This window comes from Netta rufina (genome assembly GCF_964035555.1).
Source record: "Netta rufina genome assembly, chromosome: 1".
Classification (NCBI taxonomy): Eukaryota; Metazoa; Chordata; class Aves; order Anseriformes; family Anatidae; genus Netta; species Netta rufina.
The window spans coordinates 86,498,777-86,520,693 of record NC_140123.1 but is presented as its reverse complement, the minus strand read 5'-3'; the positions used below and the strand labels follow the sequence as shown (position 1 = coordinate 86,520,693).

General features: G+C 35.1%; 1 protein-coding gene across 10 annotated transcripts in view; it reads left to right on the top strand.

Annotated features, from left to right (window-relative positions):
- The window catches only part of DMD (dystrophin), a 1,234,381-nt gene that overhangs the window by 1,034,814 nt on the left and 177,650 nt on the right, over positions 1-21,917 (top strand). For all 10 annotated transcript variants that reach the window (XM_084305928.1, XM_084305932.1, XM_084305933.1 and 7 more), the window contains 4 exons: positions 629-801; positions 4,279-4,435; positions 13,095-13,215; positions 13,938-14,206. In XM_084305928.1, coding sequence (XP_084162054.1) covers positions 629-801; positions 4,279-4,435; positions 13,095-13,215; positions 13,938-14,206 — 720 coding nt within the window. The remainder of the gene's footprint in view (positions 1-628; positions 802-4,278; positions 4,436-13,094; positions 13,216-13,937; positions 14,207-21,917) is intronic.

The window sequence follows — 21,917 nt, the reverse complement described above, 5'->3', positions numbered from 1 at the left end:
CTGCTGGTTGCATATTCTGGGTCCTTGCTATTCTCAGGCCCTCCTACAGCCATGGCCCTGACCAGTGTTTTGGTACAGCACAAAGTGGCTGTTTATTGCTATTGACTGTTGAGGCCTGTGATCTGAAATGTGTTCTGTCAACAGAATGTAAGGGAACTTGGCATTTTAAAGCTCTGCTGCTGCAGACGCGCAGATTTCTTGGAATTGCCATGCAGCAGGAGCGGTGCTGCAGTCCCCAGCTCAAGCTGAAAATGTTGCATAGGAAGACCTATCACGTGAAGGTCAGATTTACCTGAAATCCCAGGGGGGTTGTTTATTGTTTGTTTGTTTTCCTTGTCAGCACAGTAAATATATCTTGTCCTTAATTTGCTCTAATCTGCTCTAAAGCTAGACTTCAGCTTTCTAAATTTGTTCACTAGTTTCCATATGGAAATACAATCCTTATTCAATGGATTCATGCAAAAACAAAAGGTGATTGTGTGTATAGTACACAATATTGCCATGAAGGGAGTAACTGAAATCTGTGCTAACCCTGTGTTGGACTGTGGATTTTTTCACTCTTTTGAGAAGTGAAAGTTTCTATAATTATGTAAGAAATCACACGTGTTGTTTTCTATTAATTCCATAGGATCTACAGGCAGAAATCGATACTCATACTGACATCTTCCACAACCTGGATGAAAATGGGCAGAAAATACTAAGATCCCTAGAAGGCTCTGAGGATGCCGTCCTGTTGCAGAGACGTCTGGATAACATGAACTTCAGATGGAGTGAGCTTAGGAAGAAATCTCTAAACATTAGGTAGGACATGAATGTAAGCGAAAGTCTACAGCTGGTGTGTAAGACACTCCATCTGCCTTCTACCAGTAGAAGAGTTTGAGCTTGTTACTGATAGCATTATTTCCATCCATTTTTAAGTGAATTGTGCTGTTTTGAATGCTGGCTTAACTTTGTAAGAATTATCAGAGGGTTTTTTTTGGTGTGAAAAATGATAGTAGGGGATTAGGATTTGAGACATATGATGAGGTTTTGTAATTACAAAAGGAAAGATTAGCATGTTTAAACAGAAAGTGTACCCCCTCTAAATGTAAAGTTCTTAGAGTTGGTTATGACTTATCATTGAGTCATGAAAGAAAATGATTAGACAACCTATATTTATGATAAGCTTTATTTCTGAGGCTGCCATTTCCAGTGCAGAACTAAGAATAGTCTTGCAAATGAGAAGACGTTATATACGATTTTGGCTTTTATCGGGGAAGTGGACAGAATTATCAAATAAAATCCAGGGGTAAAAGGAAATCAATAGGTAGTATTGTAAAAGGAAAAACTTCTCCCTGCAAGAAAAAATATAATAAATGGTAATGTTACAAATGATGAAGTAGACATACAGACTTCAGTGGGCTGAAGATTTCAAAAGAAACTATCAAGAAAACTTTTCTTCAGAAATACGTCTTGCACAATAGACAGCCCGGCTCCATTGCATTCAGACTCGGGCATTTTTTTTCATTTGCTCACTTGCTGTGTGTTGGTGGTAGTTCAGAGGCAAAAGAGGCAGAAAAAGGCAAAAAGGAGAAAGTGTTTTTCAAAGTAATGTATGAAATACTAGTTTTTTTCAGCTCAGACCCTGAGGGAGGTCAGTCTGTGTAATGACAAAAGCCATCTTTATAACATCAATCATTAAAAATAAATGAAGGATGTGAGGTTGAAAATATATTAATAGCTAAAGAAGGAGAGACACGTTCCTCCTTTTGTTTCTGAGGAGCAAAGGAAGGATATAATATTTCAAGGTCTCTCTGAGATTTATTTATTCAGATAAATGTTACCCATTAATTTGACAAAATACAGCAGTGTTTGAGAAAAGAAAAACAGGAAGTTGGCCAAATATTGGTAATTAAATATTAAATCTGTCCTTCAGTATTTGTGGTTCAATATATTGCTGCCATTGATCATCAGATGTAGTAACCCTAGTTATATCACAGTGACTTCTTGCATTAAACATTCAAAGAAACAGAACTCTTTTCTAAAACACTTGCTTTCAATAAAAGGCCCAATATACTGACTAGGGTAAGAATCAATTTGCAGCTCCTAAGACGTTCAAGTTAAATGATGCTGGCCACCAGAATGAATGAACAGGCTATACTCAATCTTGTGCTTGGTGCTATTTCTTTTCATCACACAGTATGGAATAGATTTCATCGTGACTAGTAATGTTTACTCAAAAGAGGTGTAAGAGCAGAAATCTGAAATGTTCCCCAGACACCAGTCACATGACTTTCCTTATTTAGTGAACATTTTAGACTGCCAAAACAGAAAAAAAACATCCTTTCCCTTGGCTTGAGTAGGCATTCTTTTATCAGTCTGGTGCATTTCAGATAGGTAAAGTGTATGGTAGATGTCAAGAGAAGCCAAGTTCATTTACATTATTACCTTGCTTTCATTATGGCAAGTCAGCACAGTCTACCCTAATGCTTTCCTGGATTTGAAGAACTTGATTTAAAAATTTATTTCTTTTTATCTGTTTTGTCTGCACGTGCATGAATACATTTATAAATATGAGTGCATGTGTACTAGCATGCACTAGCATGTACTAGCATGCACATGTACAAATGCATATTCACAAAACTGACAGAAGGTCAGAACAAGATGGATTTGGGAGGACCATTCACCATACAAAGGTCAGAGCACAGCAGCAGTAATTGAACTTCTTCAGACCACTCTGTGTTTTCTCCCTGCAAAGCCAGACCTGAGGAAGCAGGGAAAAAGTGAAGACCCTCATGTTCACCTCCAGTTGCTGCCCTTGTCTGGAGGAGGTGGAAGCTTACATTTGCTGAGATCAACTTGGGAGACAGGAGATGACTTGACTCAGAAACTTTGTCCCCTGACTGTGTCCCCTCCAAAAGCCCTGTGATGCTTGCTCTTGCAACTCTCTTGCAACTCCCCTGTAACTCTGCATAGAATGGCCCTGCTTCTCTCCCACCTTGCTACTTTCAGAGGCATCTTGGGACTTCCCTGGCTCTGGGCACCTCCAGGTCTGGCCTCCCCCAGCGTACCTGCTGTGAGGCAGTTCTACCCCTTACCTTCAGGAATTCCTCATTTCCATATCCAAACTAAGTAATAAAGACTGTAAAGCATTCAGTCCAGTTTTGTCACATTTTGTTATAGCCCATTCTATATGATGTGTAGGAGTAGATTTTTCACAGTCAGAAAATGTGGTTTTATTTGCAACCACTGAAAATTAAGAGAAATATTGTATGAACAAAGTTGAAAGTTAAACAAATGAGATGAGACAAAGAAAATCTATTTTTATTTCATAGAGTATTTTATTATTTTACTGCTATATAATAGTGCTATTCATTTGAAATTCTAAGAGGATTTCTTAAATTGTCTGGAAATGAATTGGGAATTTCTTTCTGGTCAGCAACTGAACAATAGCAGCATATTCATAAGTCTAGAAAGACAGGCGTTTTTATTGTGATTATCTATGATATAAACAAAACTGAAAATTTGATCAATCCAAAGATTCATCATGTGTTTTCTCTCTACAGAAAGTAGTTGCTGAAAATTGCTATTAAAAATGCCACATTTACACACGTGCAGAGGAAATATTTAGAAGGTCACCTTCTGAGAGCTTGCTTGTACAAAGTAGTAGTATCTTAAATTTGCCAGTAGTTTGATTAGTTTAATTTACACCTCTCTTCACGTGGCACAGATGTTTGTGCAGCAAAAGATGTTCCTTTAACAATTTCCTTGTTACTTTTCTGGGAAGTGGAAGTATTTGTTCTCTTATCTTAAAGGTGAGCAGCCACATGAATTTTGTGTGAGGTTGAATGGTTAGTGTAATGGTTTGGAGAAATACTTGCTCTTCTCTGAGTTGAAAAGTACTCTCTACATTTTGGTAGAGAGTATCAAACAATTGGTAGAGAGTACTGTATCTCTAGTCTACTAGCAATCCTAAGTGATGACTAAATTACTAGTCCTAGTGTTACTAGTACATACTAGTCCTGCATAATATTTGTGAACACTTAGTGAGACTGATAATTCAACACAACTGTCAATGTGTTGATATTTCAGGCCAAGACTGCGGAACCAAATTTAAATCGGTGTTGCCAGACTGATTCAAAGCTACTTTAAAAGTCATTGAATTAATGAAACACTAGGATCTTTATCAGTAAATAAGCCGGTCCAATTTGTTTTTTTTTTTATTATTATTATTATTATTTTTATTTTTTTTATTTTCACTTAGCCTGAATGTATCTGATACTTAACGCATGCTTTCAGATCCCATTTGGAAGCCAGTACAGACCAGTGGAAGCGTTTACATCTCTCCCTTCAGGAACTTCTGGCATGGCTGCAATTGAAGGAGGATGAATTAAAACAGCAAGCACCCATTGGTGGAGATCTTCCCACTGTGCAGAAACAGAATGATGTTCACAGGGTATGACTTTTTTTCAAATTATTGTTTTGTTGCTTTTTGTTTTGCAGTTTAGGGTTAGGTGAAACGGTGTGTGTTGGAAAAAGATACCTTTTAAGATATATTCTAGAGATAATGAAAACTGAACTTTTACATGAAAATACTAGCTACGATTTTCAAACAGAGCTTAAAAAATTAGTGTGTTGGAGAAGGGAGTATTTACAATCTGTCTATGATAGCTCTATGACAATGATGTTGCTTTTCAGAAAAGCTAACCAGCTTTAAAAGCATACCAGTTGCTTAGCTTTTCTGAAAAGAAGCACAGCATTTTCATACAGCTATCATAGACAGATAGTTTTAATTACTATAGCAAATATTAACTTAGTGTTATTTGGAGATTAAATAAGTAGTTCTGATTTATTTATTTTTTTTCAGAATCAGGCATTTAAATCTCATGAGTTCTTTTCAAAACCCCATTTTGCTGTTGTTTTTGTGGGAATATTTATGAAAACAGTAGCTAATATCTGTCATAATGCACAACTGTGTGCATCATGAAACTGTTGTGGTTACTGACTGCTACTCTCCCTGCTTCATACTAATTTCATCAGGGAATTCTTATGTAAAGGCAGTAGCAGAGCATCACATGGAGACTGATCCATACTAAGCTTTGTGGTAAAAAGAAACGTAAATGCAACTCTTGATTTTTTTTTAATAACTGTTCATACAAAGTTTGAATTGATATGTTTATTTATTTATTTATTTTATGAAAGGTATGCTTTAATTATGCTAATTAAACATATCAAGCTGAATCAAGCTTACACCTGTCTCAGTCTAACCTAATGTCTGTTGTCAAGTAAAAAACATATAGTTTGCTATGCTATTCCCAGACAGCTAGATACTATGCGAAAAGCATATTACAGACCTAGTGATCATCATCACAAAATGTTGTGCTGCATATATGTAAGACTGTTTGACAATACCGTTTGTGAAACTTGTCACAAAAGAACTGTTACTGAAGTTCCTAAATCTCTGTTTTTATTGCTGCATGAAGAAATCTAAAAATGTTTCTATAAAATGAAATTGGATCTGGAATACCTGTGTTTTCCTCATTCATCAGACAGCTGTACTATAGATATATCTCTAAATGATTGTTCTACCTCATCCCAAAGGGTACAGTTGAGAGCAAACACTGAGAAGATCAAGTTTAGAAAGAGAATGTGACATATCTTTATGCCTTAACTTATTGGGAGAGCTGAGTTTGTGAAAAGTCCCAAAATCTTATATAAAACTAGGCTTGGCTTTTGTCATAGGCAAATAGGCTTTTGCCCACAGTAGCGAACTGATGGGGAGTAGTGGCAACATGGTCCATTTTCTAGGTCTGTCTTCTAGAGAGGTGATCTGTAGGACAGAATCATAGAATCCCTCAGGTTGGAAAAGACCTCTAATCAAGTCCAACTGTTAACCTAGTACTTTCAAGTCTACCACTAACCTATGTCCCTAAGCACCACATCTACATGTCTTTCGAATACCTTCAGGGATGGTGACTCAACAGCTTACCTGGGCAGCCTGTTCCATTTCCTCACAATCCTTTCAGTGAAGAATTTTTTCCTAATATCCAACATAAACCTCTCCTGGTGGAACTTGAGGCAATTGCCTCTTACCCTATCACTTGGTGCTTGGAAGAAAAGACCAACTCTCACCCTGCTACAATCTTAAGGTAGTTGTAGACAGTGATAAGGTCTCCCCTGAGCCTCCTTTTCTCTAGGGTAAAAAAAAAAAAAAAAAAAAAAAAACACAAAACACGTTATTTGAGGTACAGCCTCACCAGAGCCAAGTACAGAAGACAATCTCTTCCCTAGTCCTGTTGGCCATGCTATTTCTGATACAAGCCAGGAGGAGGCTGTTGGCCTTCTTGGCCACCTGAGCACACCGCTTACCTATATACAGCCAGCTATCAACCAATACCCCCAGATCCCTTTCTGCCAGGCAGCTTTCCAAAGACTCTTCCCCCAGCCTGTAACATTGCATGGGGTTGTCATGCCCCAAGTGCACAACCTGCCATTTTGCATTGTTGAACTTCATGCAGTTGGCCTCAGTCCATCAGTCTGGTTTATCCATCTCCATCTGCAGAGCCCTCCTACCCTCAAATAGATCAACGCTCACATCTAACTTAGTGTCATCTGCAAACTTACTGGCGGTGTACTCAACTCCTTGCTCTTGATCATTGATAAAGATGCTAAAGAGAAGGGATGTGTATTTTTCATACAATAAACTTTACTTGGGACTTCAAACATTATCATGGAAACAGTGAGGCTAAAACATCTGTGACTTTAAGGAGCATCACCCTTCTTTTAATTTTCCCTCTCTGAAACTTAAGATACATGAAAGGCCTGAAGTCTGTTCTAGTCAACTGGCTGTAGCAGCTTCTATAAAGTAGTTTTAAAATTGTAAAGACTATCCAGGTCACTGGGATGCAATAAACGAAATAGATGTTGTTTTTACTCTACATTAACTCAATTCCTTTATCCAAAGATCATGTTTGAGCTAAAGCGAGACTTTAAAAAGAACTTTTGTAGAATTGTCACGACAAAACTTTTGTCATCTGATTCATATTTGAGTATTTGAAAACATTACCTTTCCTCCTAGAGCAAAGAAATAAATTTTTCAGCTAGAGAAGTTACTTCTCATAAAAATTTAATGTTATATGTATTCAGAAGGTTCTCAGAATTCATCATAAAGGTGGCAAGACTTCAGTGATGGACTAAGTGACTGTCACTCGCAAATCAGCCAAAGTGCTTAAAACTTTCAGGGACAAGAAGAGTTACATAAAAGTAAAGTACTATAAATAGGTGCAAAGTGACTTTACAAAATAGGTCTTCTCACTTCTCCTTTTTGATTATCTTCTCTCCCACATGCAGATACATACGGACACAAATCTTTGGTCATCATGTCTCAGTCATTTCTTCGTATCAAAGCAAGAACATTTTAGTTCCTTTTAGAAATAACATTTCTTTCCTTTTCCCATGCTGTAGCACTTCTGTAGTTTAATGTGAGGCCTTTCTAGCTGTAGGTACTCTGATACCCTATGGGAAAAAAAAGAACAAAATATAATCCTTGAAATTAGGTCACCCTGTCTACTCTTCAAAGATCTCTTACAGGGAAGGAGGGAAAAACAATCACTGCAGAACTCTTCTGACTTCAGATTGTCTTTGACAAAATCTGTGTTTGCAGCTTGGGGTTTTTCTACTTTTTTTTTTTTTTTTTTATTTTCCTAAACTGTATGGGCTTTCTATTACTGTAAAAGTTTTCCTTTAAAGAAGCAGACATACAAAGAGTCTTTCTGAGTGAACAGCTTAGTCCATTTCTGAACATCAGAAAAATGCTTTTAAGAAGGTTTACACCTCAAATGTAAAAGTCTCCAGCATAAAACTGGAGCACAGTTCTGGTGAAAAGCTGTTTTTTCAACAGTTTTGGGCCGCTGATTAAAACAAACAAAAAACCCACAACAATAAAAAACCCAACCCTCCAAAAAAAATCCAAACCCTTAGCTCTTAGTGTGAAAGGGAGTAGTTAAATTTTGAACCTGATTACATGAGTCTGTTGATTGCTCATGTTGTTTTCCTCAATGTAAACAAAGTCTCTACCTGCTTCAATCCAAACTTCCAGCTTTGGTCTTCCTATGTCAATACAATGTCTTTCTTTCTGTGAAGAATTGTTTTTGCCAGTTAAAACTAGAAGACAACCCAGGTAATATCTTCATTGGAAAGAAGAAAAAAGCCTCAGCAGGGAAACATGTATTAGAAGCTGATATATTTTTGTTTGTTTGTTTTTTGTTCCTTAAGGAATGTAACTTAAAATAAATAAATAAATAAATTACTTTTATTTAACCTCTCTATCTTTTAGAAGACCATCTGGAATACCTCAGATATTCACAGCAGAGATAAAAAGAAGTTTGTTCTTATCATTTGAATGCTCCCAGTTGCCAAGATTGGCTTTAAAAATTTTAAGAGTAGGATTCAGATGAAAATTTCAAGTGCTTGAATCTATGCCAGATGAGAGCTTGAACTCTACTGAGAAAAAAAAAGATATACAGGCAGTCAGATTCATTGTTCCATAATAAATGTAGGTGCTTTTTAGAGAAGGCACTTTGGAATTTATCCTCAATACACCCACATAAGTGCTATTTGTTTGAACTAATATATATGTGGATCATTGTTGATTTTTGGCATCTGAAGAAAAATGTGTCTATGCCAAAGTCCTAGAATGTGCAGGTTTGGTTGTGTTCTTTATTTTCTTTTAAAAAATCAGTGATCTGAAATACTACTGTTCATCATATTATCATTTATTTATCCTGCAGTTTTCTTTGCTTTTTCATGAGTCATGATTGTGTTTTAACGAAATCGTATTAATAACTGTGTACATGTTACTATTAATCTCAGTTTCCTGGACTGTAATTTAGACATTGCACAGGTAGTCTGTTTTTTGGTAATTCTTTTAAGAGTTGCCACATCTTCCGTGTGGAGATTGTATTAGCAGCATAAATAGCATTTATGAATACAGTAGTTAATTATTAACAATTCCCTGGAAACCCTTTCCATGGAATCTGTAGCAAATGTGCCTGAGGAATATAATTCCTGCTTCGATACATGAACCTGTTCTTGTGGTACAGTTGATGTCTGCGTTTTAAATTTGAAGTCCAAACACATTTTTAAAAAACATTCTGATTGGGAAACCTCTTTAATTCATTTAACTGTACTCTTTCTCCTTAAAATTCATTAAAAGCAAAAGCATCTGCTTTTCTAATCATAGAGATTAATGCTAGTTTTAATACAACTGTGTCTTCCCATTCTATTTTCATCTTTCAATTTAAACAATCTGTGTTTCTCCAACCAAAGAGATTTCTGGACATCTATGAAGATGGTAGTGGAGGTCTGAGATAAGCTGATCAATATATGCATTATTAAAGTGGTGGACAGAATGCCATTACTGCTGTAGTGCTGATGACAAATAGAGATGTTTAAATAAAGTAGTTTACTTGTTTTTTTGGCAGGTCATACATTATGCATGTTCGATTTCCTCTATAGTCACCACAAAGTGTGGAAGAGGGTCAGGAATTCAATGAAATTAGCCTGATATAATTAGCTGTAAATTAGACATTCATTTACGCTAATTCTGTTATCAATGATGGTCTGTTTATTACAGAGATGTATTTGTCAGAGATTTAGATAGATTATTTTTTTTTCCAAAAGAAGAAAAAATGTCATTTATTGCTAATTATGATTTTTAGTGGTAGTGTGTATGTCTTTTACAACAAACATTTAATCAGAAAAGCTGGCTTCATACAGTAAGAATGTTTTGTGGAATGGGAGAGTATGAAGTGAAAATTCATCATTTTTAATGCTGTTCTGTGCTATTGCTTCAGTCTCATCTTTTTTTTCATTCTATCCTTTTTTAATTTCTTATCCTGAAATACATTTTAACTCACTTGGTAGAAATCTGCAGATCAAAACTAGGGAAGGCAATGAGAATAATAAGTAGATCTTAGCATCACACTATGTGCTGTTCTAAAACTGGATTTATGGACTATAATCCCATTCCCTAGCTCCAAAATCCAGATTGGAAAAGATGGAAAACATTTAACACATTGGCTCACTGTTTTCCTTTAGTAAAAGAGACTCTGTTATACAAAAATTCATGGAGTCAGAAAGTTGCCATTAGTATTTTTCTATCATTTTGGGAAGATGGATATGAATGTACCTGATCACAGACCTTATGGGATGCAGTATGCATATCTGATTATGTTGTCTTTATTCTGTTGCACATGAGATGATGGAGGAATGTGGCTATAACCTTCTTAACCTTCTTTTGGAAATGTCACCATGTGTATTTGGTTGATATGGTGGTCTTTATGCAATAGCAGTACAGGCTGAAAGAAGATATTTTGTCCTTCTCATCATTTGTACGTGTAAATGGCTAGGGCTGACCTGACTGCAGCAGCAGCACACCATACATCAGTACTTCTCATTCCCAAATATGTAGCTCAAAGGCATTTCTGACTTTTAAATATCCTATGAGTTGTTGCAGTTCTGTGTTCCCTTACTAGAATATCTACATCTCCTTTCTGCTCTGTGGGACAGAAACAGACCTTTTTGCATGTGCCTTCTGTTTGACTGGTTTTGGACATAATCATTTCTGAAAAATAATACATAAAGCATATTGTATCTTTTATCTGGCATAAAACTGTAATTTTGAAGAAAAAAAAGAAAACGAGAACAATATGACTATGGACATCACTTTCAACATTACCTAATGAGAGCAAAGCACACAGTGCACAGGGGAACATTTTAAGCTATGCTACCCACCGGCTTGCTTGAGCTGCAGACCTGCCACACTCTAGTGTGACAGAAGGCTTTATTTAATGTGAGATGAGCACAAAGGCTAGTGGAAACAATAAATAGTCTTTCCTTGTTTGGAGGCTTGGAAAGGGCTTATTATACTTTCTCTTTCCACTGCACTTTGTGTAAGAGTCAAGTATGTATTACAGAAAATTCTAAATCTAAAAAATATCTTAAGAAGCAAAGCAGTTTTAACCCTGGAGCAACCTTAATGAGTTTATATGCAGAGTAATGTCCAATGGTAACTTTCTTGTTAGTATACAGTACTCTTCTTTATTTGTGAAAATCCAAGTGTTGATTCTTATGGGTCAACATCATTGTTTAAAATATTTATCACAGCTATTCAGCAAACAATAGGCTCCTTTATGATATGCAGATAGTCTGTGAAAGGTTCCCACTTCCACTGATGTCCATGATACAAAATTGACATTTCTGACTGCATTGTTTCCTTCAGGAAAGCACACTTTGCTAAGTGATTTTCATGATTCACAATTACGAAACTTGATCACTTTATAAAAATTTTATTTAGTATTTATAGTAGAATAATGTAGTCATATGCTTAAGTTTATGTTCCTGAAATGTGTTAAGAATATTTTACCTATGACTGCTCACATTATAAACTGCAGGTATGATTCTCATTATTAGTTCTGTTAGGTATTTCAATATAATTCAAAATGTAATGAACTTTTTAATATTGAATTTTTAATTTCCATTAGTGTTCATAGTAACCCAAATTTTGTTTAATATTTAATTTAATTGAGTTTATTGTGTGATTTTTTTATTATTTTTTTTTATGGAAGAAGCCTATATAGCTCCAGTGTTATAAAAAGAATTTTATAATCCCTGGAGTAAAATATAATTTTTCCTCTTGTGGCATATGGCTCTCCTTTTTGCAGTGTTATGTTGTGTGATACAATACACTATCTGTGTGTTTTACCTCTCTGCCAGTCAAAAACAGTATGCATTCTATATTGTTTTATAAAGAGAAAAAAAATGAAATAAAATATTTAGGTAATACAACATCCTATATGGCATGCAAAAGACCTCGTACAACGTGCAACCCACAGTACAGCTGTCATACGCATTTTAGTGCAACAAACATTCTGGATTCAGACTAATAGAATCATAATTTCTCTTTCAGGGGAAAAAAAGAAAAAAAAAATAAAGAATTTATAAATAAATTTTAAAAAAAAGTGTGTACTGAAATAGTTCAATATCACTACTGGTGTGAAATAGTATGAAACTGTCTTCACCTGCCAACACACATTTTAAATAATACCAAGATGTGTATCTTCAGCATGCTGAGACTTCAAATACCAAGTTCGACAATCTTACTGATGGTCATTTTAAAATCAGGGAATAGAAGAGAGAGGGGAGGAGGAGCTGTTGTTAGAGAAGGGGAAATGCAAGTAGGAAGGAGAAAGAAAAAGACAATAAAGGAGGCAGGTGCTGGAAAGTATGTTAAGAAAGGAAAAGATGAAAAAGGGAGAGAGCTGATCTGAACAATGAGCTGAATTAACCACATTTAAACATAAAAATATGGTAACTGGTAATAAATACTGATTAAAAGAATTAGGAATTAACTACTTCATAAAGACTACTTTCTGTTCTTTAATTTACACTTGTGCATGCCTACATCTAAATTAGACTGTATTTCTGAAATTTCACCATGGCCTTGATTCTACTTTTCAGAAATCTCCTCAGTTCATGTAATTTTGGAAGAGTAGTTCTACAGTGCTACTAGAAGAGAGATTTGCAATACTTGTTTTTTGCTACTAATTAGATGTTAGCATGGCAATATCTATAGTGGTGGTTTTTTTTTTTTTGTTTTTGTTTTTTTTTCTCCTTATGATGTAACAGTTGTTATCAGCTGTAGCAAAGCGCTAGCTGTAAGGTACATTGGATTTTCCCTCACATTCTTGGAAATCTTGCTTTTGGGAAGCATTAGGCTAAGCTTGTGCTCTCTGATACAGAGCCAGACAAGGCTTTATTCCTTGCAGTTAAATTTTGGTGTTGACTCATGTTAACAAAAAAGGGGTTCATCTCACAGTGAACAACTTGATCAGCAACTTTGGGTACTGTGTAACATGCTGCCAATACATTTTGAATACAATTTGATTTCAGGCTAAGCAAAAGCCAAAAATTATTGTCTTTACATCATTTTTGGCAGCTTCTTGTACACATGGAAGCTGGTTTGGGAAGTTTTGTTTTTAAACTGACAAAAGAAAGGGGTAGCACTCAGTATTTCATTATATATCCATTTACAATATTATTGTTTCATCTCACAGACTTTCAAGAGGGAGCTGAAAACAAAAGAACCTGTTATCATGAGTGCACTCGAGACTGTGAGAATCTTCCTGACAGAGCAACCTGTGGAGGGATTGGAGAAGCTCTATCCAGAACCAAGAGGTAATTGAGGAAAGAGCTGTAATAGCACACTGCTGGAAAGAGCAGTGATGATCAACGATGATTAAATAAATTCTGCCAGCCACTGTGAGAGCATTCCTTTTACAATTCAAGTTGAATCTCAGTATTCAGAAACTGAGCTAAAAATATAGATGAAAGAAACCCTTAGTGATCCTTTTGAACACTGTGGAACTAAACAGACATGCATATTTATAAGTATATGTTGAAAAAGCGTCTTTAAACTTTCTGGACTTATGTATAACTGTATTTGAGGTTTGAAAGCTGCAATTTATCCTAGAATTCAGCTTGTAGTCTATTACAGAACTAAACCATTTGTTTAGAAAGTATATGTCATATATGAAACAGATCAAGAGAAACCAGTACAGCAAAGCTCTAAATTCCACTCAGCTGCAGTGATTCACAGTCATTAATACTTACATATGTGCAGAACTATTTTGTTGAATCAGGATACAGCAAGGTGCAGCTAAAAGCTTTAAAATTCTATTACATACTTAAATGCATGTTTTGTTGATCAGTGTTATGGAAAGATTTAAATTTGAGAGATTCACAAATGAGCACATATGAAATAAAGACATATAAAAAATATGACATTGCTTATGAATAGTTTCTTAGTGAGCTTTGGATTCCTTAGACTTACCCAGATAGCAATTATTTTTCTTCCAAGTCAGAATACGTATTAAAAGCCTCTCAATTTTCACATTTAGAACTATCACCTGAGGAAAGGGCCCAGAATGTCACTAAACTTCTCCGAAGGCAAGCAGACGAGGTCAAAACTGAGTGGGATAAGCTGAATCTACATTCTGCTGATTGGCAAAAGAAGATAGATGATGCTCTTGAAAGACTGCAGGGCCTTCAAGAGGCAATGGATGAACTGGACCTGAAACTACGCCAGGCTGAAGTGTTCAAGGGATCCTGGCAGCCAGTGGGGGATCTGCTAATTGACTCTCTGCAGGATTACTTAGAAAAAGTCAAGGTACGTGTCAGTATATCAGTATTTTTGAGTATAAAATATTTGGCTAGTTCATCATGTGCATTGCAAAATCAGGAATTAACTTGCAAAAGATGAGAAATAGACAGCTTTGTAACACAGTGATTTATTCTTTTTTTTTTTTTTTTTTTTTTTTTAAGAAAGTGAGAAAGTGCATATAAAGAGTTTTATTATTTATGCAATTAAAATGGAGTGGAATCAACACTGAGAATATATATTGCAAACACATTTCAAAAACACTATAGGAATGTGTAATATCCTCAGCCTGTTTAACTCAGTTCAGGAAATGCAGAGTTAAGTTTAAAGACCACAAGATAGGGTATATAGGAGAATATATGTTGAATGTATGCAAAATTAATTGTCTTTTATTATAGTTTGGTAAGCAGGCTAAGCACATAATTGTGTCTGTAGTTATAGAGTAGAATTTAAATAATTTAAAGTGTATGGCTTTGTTGTTTTGCCATGATGGTGGTATTAGTCATCTGTCTCATTTGATAGGTAGACAACAACAAAAAAATGGAAAAAGCATAATTATTTTCAGTAATAATGCTTACCTGTTTTCAAGGGCTGTTTCATAAAATCACTGCTTATGGAAAAACTCATGAGGACTTGTCCATTTTCATCCTGAATGCCATGGCCAGACTTTAGAAGTACTACAGGATTACTTCAGCTAGGGCACCATAGAAGTAGTTGCCATTTTGATAAGAACGAAGTGCCTCTGTTCCATTCTCATAAATGGGAATCATTTGTCATTTTGAAAGAGACCTGAGCTGAGTGCTATTTTCTGTACTAGATCATTAGGATCTAAGAAAGAGGAAATAGAATGACTACTGGCAAGAAAAAATGCCTTTAAAAATCAAATGTAACTTAAAAAAAAAAAAAAAAAAAAAGACCTTGAATTTTAATCACATAGAAGTTCTAATGAATGTTCTGTGTAAATATTGTGCAAGACAAGTGAATTTTGTGGTAGATGATCAACAGTTGGCTGCATAATTTCTTTTTCTTCTTTTAAATGAACAGAAGAGATCTATTTATAAATTCTCATAACATGCCTTCTGTTATACCCAGACATTTTTTTGTGTGTGATTTTGAAGAAGATATTCTGAACAGAAACATTGAATCCCTGATATTACTAGAAAACAAAGCAAGTTGCTTAATTTTAAAGTTGTGACCATAAAGTTGTAACTCCATAATTATAGCGCTGAATCGTGCTACAGTTCTGTCCTGGAGGGTGGAATAGAATTCTAATAACAGCCATGATAAAATAGGACTCTTAAAGCTTTTGAAAATCCTGAGGTACTATCTCTGTTCATTCTGAAGTCTTAGCGTAAGGCCAGACAGAAATTAAAAATTCCGTTTCAAGATTTAAAATCAGATGCTACCACCTACCCCCTATTATCATTTGGACCATATTTACTTAAAATATTTATATTTTATAGGCTATCATTCCTAAGATCATCAGTCAAACAATAAATGAAAAAAAAAAAAAACATACAGAATATATTCATATCCTTGTAAGCTATAATTTTTCATATATTATATGACAATTATAGGGTATTCTATTGATACTGTGCTTTCAGCAGCTTCTAAATGATCATAATTAGTACTGCTTAGGTAACGAAAGAACACAGTAGGGCAAAAGCTGAATAATTTTAACTCTGTGAGTACTATAATAATTGTCCCCCAAAGTGCTGCCTAGAATATATTTATTGTTCTTATGAAATGTAATTCCAACATAGATACTGAAGACAGGTGCATATACTCGCTGGGCAATGTAACCATGATTGTGAAATGAATAACCAGCAAGAAAGCTACAATTGTGCCTGCAGTTTGAAAGCTATCCTTATAAATGAATAAATACATGTTTAGGGTTTACCTCAGTTATTCATACTTATGACATCTATATTTTTCTTAGAATGAAAGCTGTTTTTTGAAAAGTTGGAAATCAACAACCACTATTTATGTAACCATAAAACAGAGCATTAAAATTCTTTAACAGTTTTCAAGCTTGCATTTGCTACATCCAAACTAGATGTACAATAGAAACTTTGATGCGGATCTTTTATACTCTTAGCGTATCTACCTAAGGCATAAAAGTATTTTAAACATACTCACAACAATAGCCTTAATTCTTGGGTTTACTTTTTTCAAAGGCTAGAGGAGAGGGTTTAGTGTAAAGACTATGTATTATCTGTGACAGTAGCAACAAGATTTGTTTGTTTCTTTTTTTTTTTTTAACATTGTTTATGTACCATTTTTGCATTGAACTTATTTTTAGATAGCAAGTTCACGTCTTATTTACTCCCTGTCTTGATAACCCTAGGTTGCTATCTCAGTAATGATCAAATTTAGTCAGTTTTTCATTATTTCTCTCTGTTTTGCTAAAATGAATCCCAAACAATTAGGAAGCTCTTTTTTTTAGTGTATGTGTGTGTTACGTTTCCATAGCTATTAAAGATATGAGAGAGCAAAAATATTTGGTGACTTCTGTGTACAATAAACTAAAACAATTCAAGGCCTTTCTACAAAATGCAATGGATATATATATTCTCTAAGATTTAACAACTACATAAAAAATAAACTTTCAGTAACTGTATTACATTTGTTTACAAGTATTACTTGTAAAAATATTACTCGTAAACAAAATTGTTGTTTTGAGGGGAAAATCAAGCTACTGAAAGAATTGCTTATCTGATGCCTGAAAGTCTTAATAAGATTAGGAAACATTTTCCTAATAAGATACAGAAACATTTTCTTAATGGGTGTTAGCCAGATAAGCATCAGTGTCTACTTTGCCTGTGCTACAGAAATGAAGACCATTTCTCCTAGTCTAAATGGGAGGTCTTGCAGTGAAAGCTGAAGAAGCAAGAGAGATTTCTGGTAGAGGGACAGGTGGAAGGAGGGGAAAGTAAGCTCCAACCTGCACAGTACTGAGTTGATTCCAACTACATCCTAGTTCACTCTTCCAGTCTACAAGCCCAGGCCTTAGCTCCAAAACTTCTCTAGTCCCCCAAAGTGGTATACGTGTCAGAGGAAGGAAAATGAGTTAAAAGCCATGGGAAGCTGGTTTGACGTATACCTGGTTGCTACACTTTTCTTCTTGCTTCTCATTTTCTAATTTCAGTAATTTATTCTCCTAAAGGTTAAATACTCTTCCTTTGAAAATGTTTGGATTAAAAAACTAAGTTTGCTGAAGAAGACAGAGTTTGTATGGCCTTAAGTTAGAAAAACTATTATTAAACAATGAAGATTTTTCGTTATAAATAGTATTATCAGTCAAACATTATCAAATTGATATATTTTACATCTCTCATCTTTGCTTTGTTGTTCTTTCTTCCTCTTCCTCTTCCTCTTCCTCTTCCTCTTCCTCTTCCTCTTCCTCTTCCTCTTCCTCTTCCTCTTCCTCTTCCTCTTCCTCTTCCTCTTCCTCTTCCTCTCTTTCTCTCTTTTTCTCTCTCTCTTTTTCTTTCTCTTTCTCTCTCTCTCTTTCTTCCTCTCTCTCTCTCTCTCTCTCTTTCTTTCTTTCTTTCTTTCTTTCTCTCTCTCTCTCTCTCTCTCTCTCTCTCTCTTTCTCTCTTTCTCTCTTTCAGAGGATGTGGGGGGAGGTTGTGTATCACAGTGATTGATTATGCTACAGTGTGAGGGAAAGTACCTATTACCTTCTATATATCTAAGCACCCCAAATATCATCTGAGCAGATGAGGTCAAATAATGGTCTAATGAGCTACTGTGATACCATTTCTTGCAAATCTTTCCTATAATGGAGATCACAGTAGCCTTCCCAAACCTAAGCTGATGAATTTCTCCCCAGGGAATAACTTTGCCCAGTGCCATTTGTCACTGTTCTCTTTAGTCATAGTTGCTGGAGCTCTTAACGTCATGATGTGATGTTGAATTAGCACAAAATAAGTAATCATTGATCAGTATTACTGCCTTACAGATTCTTGGTCTGTATTTATGTACCAACTGTTGTTTAGCTCCAGTTCTGAGGACGAGATAGTTTCAGATACCTCAGCAAACGAATGCAATGTAGACTACAGATCATACATACTTTCAGGGCTCTATGCTTCTCTGTCCTGTTATTCTTCCCTTTTCTCCCGCTCACATATGAGTGATCTTATGATCTTATCTGCAGATTGAAATGCAGCTTTCTTAATAACACATGTTCTCTCCTTTGTTCCCCACACCCCCAACAAAAGTGGTTATGCTAGTAGTGTGCACCAGTCATTACTTGCTATACTGATACCTCCTCACTGCTTTGTTGTCTATTGCTCATCTAACTGATGAGAAATACTAATAGTAATGGATGCTGTTGGTTATTCAGGGAACCCTGATGAATTTTTGGATTTTGATACTTTATGCTCTGAAAAGTTCTTTGGAAGCTCAAAGACACTCTTTTAGGATGTTGTGCCCAGAATTTTGTGATTGAGAAGGCAATGTAATTTTAATGGTGCAGTTTATCTGTTACTGAAGGTAGTTCAGCTAATCCAGCACGCTTGAGAGCACAATGGAAAGTGCTTTCTCTTGCTGGTGGTACTCTACCATATCACTGGCAGCACAGGACGGGTCCAGTTATTAACAGTTCAGTTGTCTGTCATACACAATGCTATAAATGAACAGCAGAGCCTTTGTACTCCATGAGGGATGTAACTCCTGTCTGAATTTCTCTGAACCACTGTGAAGTAAACAAACCATAGAACAGGCAGTAGTGTTTGTGGTTCATCTTGTTGCAGACAGAAGTGTGGATCTCAAGCACACCTGCCAAATAAAAGCTGAATTGCATGGCACTGTCTTCAAGTGACTCCATTCTGCTAGAGACTGATTTGCTCCTTTCTGCTAGATACTGATTTGTTCTCCTTTATTATCACATAAGGAGGGTGCCTTGATTCAATATGAGGATTGTTAATGGTAAAAAGCAGAACAGAATTTAGTGCCATAGGTCTTGCATTTTCTTGTGAGCAGTTTTCATGCAAGCCTGAATCTTGCTCCTTAAGAACTGGTTGTAGTTGTTAGAGATTTACATCTATGAATAAAATACTTTCCCAGAAAGACTAGGAATTTTGCGTATAGATTATGAATTTTAATATATTTAACATAACAAGTGTATCCACAGAGGCTGTTAGCATTATTTTTAATTCTTCAGCCTATATTACAGTTTATACAAATTATTTTCTTCATAATTATGAAACAAAGGGCCATGAGGAATTCACATGAGCACTGTAAAACTAACATTTATTTTCTGAACTGTATGCTGTTTAGCTCAGGCTTTCTTCAGCATAATTGACAGTTGTTGCCAATTGTATGCTGCTGACAAACGTTCACGGGAAAGTGCCAACCTGAAACTTCTTTCTAATTATGAACTGAATAGAGTTTGCATTTATGCACTCCAAAATGACTTTCTATATGCACTGAAGCCTTTTTGGCCCTAGGCATCTCTTCTTTAAATGAGACCAAAAGGAAGATAACCCTGTAAAATAATTAGCTAAATTTCAGTTGTGTTCATATGTGGACATAAAAAGAAAAGAAATAGATTTGGCAAGCTTAAAATACCACATTCTTACAAACTAATCCTAAAGCAGTGACCTGAACTGGTGGACAATGAATGAACATAGGCAGTTCATTTAAAAAAAAAAAAAAAAAAAAAACTTTTATATTCTTCTGTACTTCATCCTGGTACTGTTCAACTGCTGCTTTCCCAAAAAGAGATATTTCAGAAAAGTGGACTCTTACAGTGCTATTATGAAGGAACAGTGCTGGCAGCTGCCTACAATGGAAACTGAGAGGAAAGAGAATTGTTGAATTTCTAATTTGTATTCTCGTTAAAATAAATATAAATAAAATAAAATACATCTAAAATAAAGTAAATGTAAAATAAAACATTAAAATTCTTTTAAAAGTATTTTATACGTATATATTTTTAGTATTTTTGGAAGGAATTACTAGGGCTCACATACAGAAAAAATAATGAGTGACACCTAAAACCAGCAATAGTCCACATTTATCTCCTCCTAGCAAGAGATGTATACTGGACATGAAGAGACTAGGTTTAAATGGTTACATAGAAACGATGCAAGAAATAGTTATCTGTAAGTTGCATTTAATAACCAACATTTTCAAACATCTAGATATCAATACCAATACTAGATCCATATTACAGTAAATTACAGTCAGACTGTAATATGATGCTTCCTGTTAATTTTATGCTGAGGTAAAATTAAGTGAGCCAGCAAAGCTCATGCAGTCCAGACTGTAAAATAAAATGGCATTATTACACATACAGTGTATTCTTGAGGTCTTTTTAATTTCCCTTCTTTAATAGTAGACACTATATATATATATATATATATATATATATATATATATAGTAGACACTATATATATATAAATAATATATATATATAATATAATATATATATATATTATATATATAAATATATATATATATAATATATAATATATATATATATAAATATAAATATATATATATATATATATAAATATAAACTTGCCTGGTATTTTGAACAAAATCTTTTGTTCCACATGACACCACACAATTTTTGCATATCACCTACATAACTTTCTGCATTCATCCAAAGCACAACCCCTTCCTTGTTTCAAATTTTTACTATATATATCACTTTTTTTTTTTTTTTAATGTGCACCACTGTTTTCACCGTGCTTACAGACAGATTTCTATTTCCATTTAGCAGAATTTGCAGCAGAAAAGCCTACAGAAGTAAGTGGTCCTAAAATATTGTTTCAGCAGTTTCAGTACTCACGGGCAAGGATGTATTTTGACAATATACAAGCATTACTCCCCTCTATAGCTCAACTCCCTATTATTCTTAAGTTTAAAGACCCCAAAATTCCAAAGTATTCTATACACGGTGTTAGACTATGAACTAAGATTTGCTGAAGTATTATTAAATTTTGTCCAACGAAAAGATGACAGAATCCTTTGGATGACAAATAAGTAGAAAACTATAGTTGCCTTCCATGTAGGAGATAGAAGTATTAATTTTTCCTTCAGACTACAACTGAAGTAACAACTGCTAAAAATGCTTCTCAAGTTTTCCATTTCATACATACATCATTCTGTGAAAGAATCACACAATGATTTCACAGAATTTCTAGGTTGGAAGAGACCTCAAGATCATCGAGTCCAACCTCTGACCTAACACTAACAAGTCCTCCACTAAACCATATCCCTAAGCTCTACATCTAAATGTCTTTTAAAGACCTCCAGGGATGGTGACTCCACCACTTCCCTGGGCAGCCTGTTCCAATGCCTAACAACCCTTTTGGTAAAGAAGTTCTTCCTAACATCCAACCTAAAACTCCCCTGGCGCAACTTTAGCCCATTCCCCCTCGTCCTGTCACCAGGCATGTGGGAGAACACACCAACCCCCACCTCGCTACAGCCTTCTTTAAGGTACCTGTAGAGAACAATAAGGTCACCCCTGAACCTCTTTTTCTCCAGGCTGAATGATTATTTCTGATGTCTCCTTAGTCTACTTTGAAATGCATACACTTTTTTTCAATTTAATTTCAACTCCAGCTGCCTGACACCAAACTCTATAATCAATTGGAATTAATTACATTGTCTTATTTCCTTTAATTCTCTTAATATGTTCTGTGCTGGACTCCATGATTTTTAAAAACTAACTCATACAGAATAACTGTTCCTTATCTCATT